Here is a 7,245-nt window from a genome sequence, read left to right as displayed (position 1 = left end):
TTAAGAGCTCTTTTCTGTATTGGTATGGCTTTCAAGGAACTTATCAGCATAAGGTACGATTTAAAAGTATATCCAATTATAGGACACAATATTATCTATATATCTTTTAGTGTTATTGTTTAGTTTTAGCCTATATTCTACTACATACATATTATCATATTCTTTAATTTCACAAAAAAATTGTGTCTGAAGACATAAGGTTGGCGAGTGATTTAGGATACGTTATACCGCGGTGAAATATCTCATTCTTCTAGGCACTTCTTTTGAATATGCGTTTTTAATAAATAACAACAGATACTAATAAATAACAAATACAGGCAATATAGTATATTATATTACAGTGAAATACGAACAATACGATAATATAGCCTCGTTTTATGAACTCCAAAGTTGTTCAATATCCTCAGCGAAACATCAGAGAAAAATACTACCGAATGCTCCACACAAAATTTACTATAAACATAAAATAACAATACAATACGGATCGTAATAAAATTTCAGTTTCAATCACGGAAATTTCATTGTTTTCACCGACATCGTTTTAAATCGAGGAAATGTAACAATTTACTTGTAAACATGGTTGTACCGAAGCTGCAGTTTTATTTGTTGTTTCTTATTGAGAGTATTTTAAGCAAGAGGCAGAAATACAACACGTATAAGGAATCCGTCTCCCGCGTTACTCCGTATAATCCACAAGGTGAAGACTAGACTTTTGCAACTTTTTAAGTAGTTTAGAAGTTTGTAGTTGAATTGTGAGATTTGACAGCTATGTAGGTAATACATTTGTTTTAAAGATAAGCGATAAGCACATTCGATGTGCTAAAAGAAAAGTGACAGTCACAAGAGGAGACAATTCATTATCATATTCTATTTCGCCGTGATAATATGTCTTAGGTTGTTTTAGTTCAAGTCCTTCAGAATAGTCTAGATAAAATTATCTGCTATCCAGCTGGAATCCGTAACTTCACTAGCGAAATACTTGGGTAAAAGGTAGCTTATATTTTAATCAAAACTATGATCTCTGTAGAAAATATGATACAAAATCAAAAACCTGTGTTTTTGAAAAAGCATCAGTTATTTATCCATCTTCGTAAACCTTTACCTTTATAAAATGAGTAGGATAGTAATTATTGATATTTAGCAACCAGAACTTATAGGATAATATTAAAATATAAAGTATAAAACGCCAAAGAACCGGTCAGGTTGGAATTTGGTATGCCCATAGCCGCTATGATGTAGGCATCCGCTAAGAAAGGATTTTAATAAATTCTCCAAGGAAATAAAATAGGAGATGTAAGTGTGATTTATAATAAAAATTAATATTGACTACGCGGGACTACTCAGACATTAGGTAGTAATTGATAAGCTTTTACTATAGAAATGTGGTCTTGAATCAAACTATGATTTTAGTGCTCGATAAGACATGCCTTCTAAAGCCAGATATTGGGCCATGTCGAGGAGATATCCTAATGTACTTCTACAATCCTTCTACCAAGGACTGCTCAAAGTTCTTCTGGGGTGGATGTCAGGGAAACGGCAACAGATTCAACTCTCGCTCAGAATGTCTTCAGGCCTGCTTGAGTGAACCGAATGGGAGACGTGCGTTTTATTTAGACACATTTATAATAGGAAATATCGGTAGCTTTATCTTTAACTTACCTTACCTTTTAGAAAGCCAAGTTAATTTTAAAAATTGCTATGCTACTAAATACTAATGTAATGAAATTTCATTCATAGAAAGATAACAATGTATTTAAACAATAAGTATACCTAATTTAAACACAAACAAACTCAAAGTATTTATCTACAAAAATAGTTAAAGACATCTCCCGTGACCACGCTCGCAGTAGTGTTCGAAACGTCGGGTTAATAATATAATGAATAAATCGCGTTTAAAATCCGTTAAAAGTCTTTAATTTCTAGTTAAAGATAAATACTTCATTTAATAGCAATACTAATGTTTCAGGTCAGCGACCCCGTTGGTGCAGTTTAACTTTCGATTATGGATATTGTTTTGGGTCCCTAACAGTTTGGTACTACGATCCGCTGTGGCAAGTATGCAAGGAAAGGATCTACTCAGGCTGCGGTGGAAATAAAAACAACTTTTATAATAAAGAGCAGGTAATTATGGGCCTTGTATTATGCTTTATGATGTCACTAGCTGCGCCCCGCGATTTCACCCGCGTAAGTCCGTATCCCGTAAGATGCCTATATGTTATTCCAGTTGTCCAGCTGTCTACGTACCAAATTTCATTGCAACCGGTCCAACCGTTCGGTTTTTGCGTGAAAGAGTAACAAACACATACATCCTTACAAACTTTTGCATTTATAATATTAGTAGGATAGGATATTGGAATATGCTTCGTTTAGTGTTCTGTGTATAATACTTCTACTGTGACTGAATTGTTTACATATTGGATATGAATTAAATGTTATCAATACAATACCTTATTATAGTGATCAGCGTGTAAATCCATATCTAGACTAATAAATAATTAAGCTTAACAACATGTTTGTTTTTTTAAACACGCTTATCTCAGGAACTACTTGATCAATTCAAAAATTCTTCCATCGTTGGATATGTCCTCTGAATGCTATTTTTACACCACGTGTTTAGACTCACAATTCAAAACTTTGAGACACTAGAAAGAAAAGATAAAAAAGTTTTTTTTTCGTTTTGTATATATTCGTTTCTGATTACTAAACCGACAATGAGTGATTTTTTTAAATGAATATTAATCGTAATTATGTTTACGAATACTGAAACAATAAAAACACTTTGAATAACTTTTTCAGTGCGAATCCATCTGCAATTTCAATACTGGAATCATCAAATGGGCGACAAAAGGCGCCGATAGAGTTAAAAAGGTGATGATTATCAATCCTATAGGAGCCACATCCAAAAGGGGCAAGCATCAAGTATCGACTACGAGAATGATTTCTAATAAACCAAATTTGACAATAAAAAATACTTAAATACAAATAATAAATGCGAGTCTTTCCACTATTTAGAAAGAACATCTGATTATTTTTAAGAAGAAATATATTAATAATCCTTATTACTACTACACTACTTACATAATTATATTTAACTTCTGTGTATAGCTATCTAAGTTTCAAAATAATTGTTTGTAATTTTTTTTTTAACAAAAAACTAAATTACCTTCAAATTGCCAAAGAAGTAATTCAAATGAGACCACACGGGAGAAATCCAAGTATAATAAAAGGCCCCAAATTCACAATCTAGATACGTAAATTAAACTCTAATGGCAAAGGTGAGCCACCTTTTTGTAGAAATGAGTATCCGTACCATTTTAAAGATAAATTCATGATCTGCAACTTTGTTCTGAGGTAATTAAACCATACAAATAAACCACAGATAACATAGTACTATAGACAGAACTTACTTTTTCCTTGAAAATCGGGAAATCCTTTTTTTTACCTATAGCCTATTGCTAATGTTTCCAGCCACCGGAGTGAAGAAATTTCACCAATTTTCAGCAGGATAGGAATTTATGTACCCTTATATTTTGATATAGGTACCAAACTGGTAAATAAAATACTAAATTAATAAAAATGATTATATTTAATATTACCAACAGTAATAATATCGAACTAAAAATATAACATTTAATAACGTCAACATAATTGACTGTCTATTTAGTAAATCAAGAATAAATTAACAAAGGACATGTCATTTTAATGTAAAAAATCATTAAAAACCCTATTAATCGAGGCATCTGTTAATTCCATAAATACATTAAATCGAAAAAACTGTATAAGTGGGTCGTCTAATTATAATGTTATGAATAAATAAATAAAAAATAATAAAGACTAATATAGAATTCCAAGCAAGGGCAAATGCAAGTATGGTGTTTGGCTACAGTAGATCAGTGGCTAGGTCTTCGGACATAACAGCTAAAAGTCAGGGGCTCGCGACCGTGCGTGAAACCAGAAATAAATCAGTTTCTCAATATATCTGCACACTATTAACATTGCCACTGCTCGAAATGGTGAAGGAAAACATCGTGAGGAAACCGCTGCTTATTATGATATTCAAAAACACTTACACCACTGTTATGACGGTAATTAAACATTTGAAAATTTACAAACTTACTACACCAAAGCCGGTACGAGCAACTCGTGTATAATAAATAAACATACTCATCGATTCTGTCGCTTAGAAACCACAAGACATTTCTTTGGCATCATTATTCTACTATATAAAAATAAGTCGGGTTTTCCTTCCTGACGCTATAACTCCAGAACGCACGAACCGATTTCCACGGTTTTGCATTCGTTGGAAAGGTCTTGGGCGTCGTGAGGTTTAGAGCAAAGAAAATTCCGGAAAAATTTCAACAGAAAAGCGGGAAAAACGAAGCCATCTGGTGGCGAAACGGAGTTCGCGGGGTTTGCTAGTTATGTTATACATATTATATCCAATAACACGATTTTTAAAGAGCAACGAGAGAGTTTCTTGCCGGCTGTAGAAAGCTCTCCGAACCCGTCGAAAATGGTAAAACTTATATAGTTATAACAATTGTTAAGTGCTTAGTACAAAGTCTTATTGAATAAATAAATTAAGTGAAGGATTGAGCACGATCTGGCGCGAATTGGGCCAGCTCGAACTGGGAATGGTATCTTAGAAGATCAGCGAGAAATAACAGCATGCTACTGAGTTTCGATCGGTGATTGGGGCAACCGGAGATCAGTATTCTCACCGTTCCCAGCCTATTCCTTTGTTCCCATCGTCAAACCTTTCCTCATCTTTAATATCAGAAAACAATTTATAATTTACCCCATATTGTATCTACTTTATACCATCTAAATCCTGTTACTTCATCACTTACATCATATACTTTAATTACATTTGCATATCTGTACCTTTAACATTCGAATATATAATATACTCCAATTTCACAAATGAAATATATTCACATTAACGCAATATATTTATCTTTGATCAGCACCTTTAATTATAATTTCTAATATTATTCTAATTACACCATTAAAGTAAAGCCAGTCACCTAAACCTTAAGGTTAAATCACTTTCATAAGGATGCTCTCTTGACTGCTTCTAACATATTTCTGTAGAGAATTTCAGATCTGAAACAATTAATTTTTAAGTAAATATACTACTATCATAAAGGAGAACCTTTAACATTTTCATATTTTTGTATTTTTGTAACGTTTTTAGGAAAGAAACTCATCTAAACCTGAACGGTTTTCACACATTCTTTCACCATTAGAAAACAGCAACTTCTAAGTATCATAGGCTATATTTATACCACGGGCGAAGAGCTTAATTATAAGAACAATGCCGTTTGTCCATAGGTGGGCATAATGATGAAATATTAAATAATAGCCGAACTGGTAGTGCTTCGTTTTGCTTCGCTTTTCTGACTAGATTGTAATGAAGAGATCACTGTTACCCACTTCTGTTTTGTTGGCTTTTTATCAGCTTTTTCGGTTGTTAGCAGCTCGGGACATTATAAAGGGGCGGTCGCTAAGGTTTTTACTGTCTATGTAATCATTACTGTATTATCGACTATTAATTATTGAACTGTGACAGGCCTATTTACTTCTCCTAGCCCTTCCCAGTCCATTCTTTATTTCCAGTCATCAATCCCTTCCTTATCTCTTATCCGTTTAAAGCGGGCAACACATTATCAGAGGTCTGAGCCTCTGCGAATGTTCATGGGCGGCGGTAATCGTTTACCATCAGGCGAACCACCAGCTCAGTTGCCCGCTATGATATAAAAAAACACCCGCGACATTTTCTAGAAGTTTTCTGCTTTAACTACGGAGTTATACTACTGTATTCACTTTAAGCTGTGCTGCTACTAAATTTTGAGCTTACCTTCCATTACTGACGCTCTTAATAAGGTTTATGACGTAACTGGGACACACTTCGGGGTGCATGAAGCGTGTGTGGAACAGGATCCCTTGACAGACGCAGTACAGTATGAGGGGCAGGGGTACATTCTCTGGTAAGATCTTCTTTTCGTAAAGTGTTGTGGAATAGATCTGAATTTAAAACAAAATGCTATTAAAAACGAATAATATATGAAATGTTTGTTGGCGCTATGTAATTCCTATATTTTTGAGTTTTTTTTTTTTGTATTATTGTTGATCGTAAAATATTGGGAGTGGAGAAAACGCCCGGCGGCATGGTCCCCCCTCCCCCTCTACCTAAGCTACGCCACTGGTAGTGTATATTGAAAGCGAATTTATAAAATAAACAAGACATATCTAAAACTCAAACTGACCTCTCTGGGTTGAATGTCAACCATGTTAAAAAGTTGTCAACCATGTTATATTTAGAAATTAAAAACTTTTTAACGGATTTTAAACGCGATTTATTCATTTTATTATTAACCCGACTTTTCGAACACTTTACAGCGAGCGTGGTCAAGTGGAGACTATGAACCATATTGTTATTATTATCTACATTTAAACTTTTAAATATATATATCAATAAATAAATGTGAAATATAAAATACAGATTATAAACTCAGTAATTGGTACCTTGAACGCTCCCGTTAGTGCCGCGATCGCAAATCCGAGGTTTGGCTTGAAAAGAAATGCCAAGCCTGCGATGTACCCAGCTGGTAACGCATACATTGCCGAGTCATAACCACGCCTACGGCACAAGTAGCATATGACAGCCTGCAATGGATAAGAAACATGTTATTTATTTTACATAAAATAATGGCGTTATAGTAAAATTCTTACGTACATTGTAGATTGAGGAAATAAATGTTTCCAAGTATAATCCTACATATTTAACTAAGAAAATCTTATTTATTACTGAGACACGTGTAAATTTAAATTCTTGTTAGTTGGCATTTTTTTTTTTAATTTACACCCGTTATTTTTTTTTCTTTCGCAATTTCAAAGTAATCCATTGTATTAAATTAATATACAATACTTCGAATTAGAAATTATAAAAAAAAACAATAAGAACACTTGTACAATCTATTGTTATTATAAATGCGACAATACATCTGTCTGTTTGTATCACTTTAACGTCTAAGCCAGTAAACCGATTTGGATAAAATTATTGAACTGATAAGGAGATAGGTTGAGGTCGGAGAACGGAAAGGTGGTTTAAAATCCATAAATCCAACAGGAACAAGATCTATGTCGAAAAATCGTGATTTTATTTATTTATTTATAATAATTAAAACGGTTTTACACCAATAACATTAATTATCAATTTTTACATTATATAACAGCTCACTT

General features: G+C 33.3%; 2 protein-coding genes across 3 annotated transcripts in view; one reads left to right on the top strand and one right to left on the bottom strand.

The window, feature by feature from the left end:
- Positions 1–576: 576 nt before the first annotated feature.
- LOC119839012 (carboxypeptidase inhibitor SmCI-like) lies at positions 577–2,976 on the top strand. The gene is made up of 4 exons (XM_038365184.1): positions 577–697; positions 1,411–1,599; positions 1,967–2,121; positions 2,797–2,976. The coding sequence occupies exons 1-4, from the start codon at positions 577–579 to the stop codon at positions 2,974–2,976; spliced, it is 645 nt and encodes a 214-aa protein (XP_038221112.1).
- A 1,449-nt stretch (positions 2,977–4,425) lies between these two features.
- LOC119839480 (transmembrane protein 135-like) overlaps positions 4,426–7,245 on the bottom strand; it is a 24,014-nt gene continuing 21,194 nt past the window's right edge. For both annotated transcript variants that reach the window (XM_038365761.1, XM_038365762.1), the window contains exons 8-10: positions 6,529–6,669; positions 5,861–6,027; positions 4,426–5,106 (exon numbers count right to left, since the gene is read on the bottom strand). In XM_038365761.1, the coding sequence (XP_038221689.1) occupies positions 5,052–5,106; positions 5,861–6,027; positions 6,529–6,669 (363 nt within the window). In that variant the 3' untranslated portion in view covers positions 4,426–5,051. The remainder of the gene's footprint in view (positions 5,107–5,860; positions 6,028–6,528; positions 6,670–7,245) is intronic.

The sequence above is a fragment of the Zerene cesonia genome, chromosome 3, assembly GCF_012273895.1.
Source record: "Zerene cesonia ecotype Mississippi chromosome 3, Zerene_cesonia_1.1, whole genome shotgun sequence".
In the NCBI taxonomy this organism is placed as follows: domain Eukaryota; kingdom Metazoa; phylum Arthropoda; class Insecta; order Lepidoptera; family Pieridae; genus Zerene; species Zerene cesonia.
The sequence above is the reverse complement of the archived record's forward strand: the minus strand, read 5'-3'. Positions and strand labels throughout refer to the sequence as shown.

What these genes read in the sequence shown, in the direction of transcription:
- LOC119839012 (XM_038365184.1), top strand. Translation starts at nt 577, where the DNA reads ATGGTTGTACCGAAGCTGCAGTTTTATTTGTTGTTTCTTATTGAGAGT. An exon ending in TACTCCGTATAATCCACAAG is followed by an intron (nt 698 to 1,410) that starts GTGAAGACTAGA and finishes CTATGATTTTAG; the next exon opens with TGCTCGATAAGACATGCCTT. An exon ending in ACTTTTATAATAAAGAGCAG is followed by an intron (nt 2,122 to 2,796) that starts GTAATTATGGGC and finishes TAACTTTTTCAG; the next exon opens with TGCGAATCCATCTGCAATTT.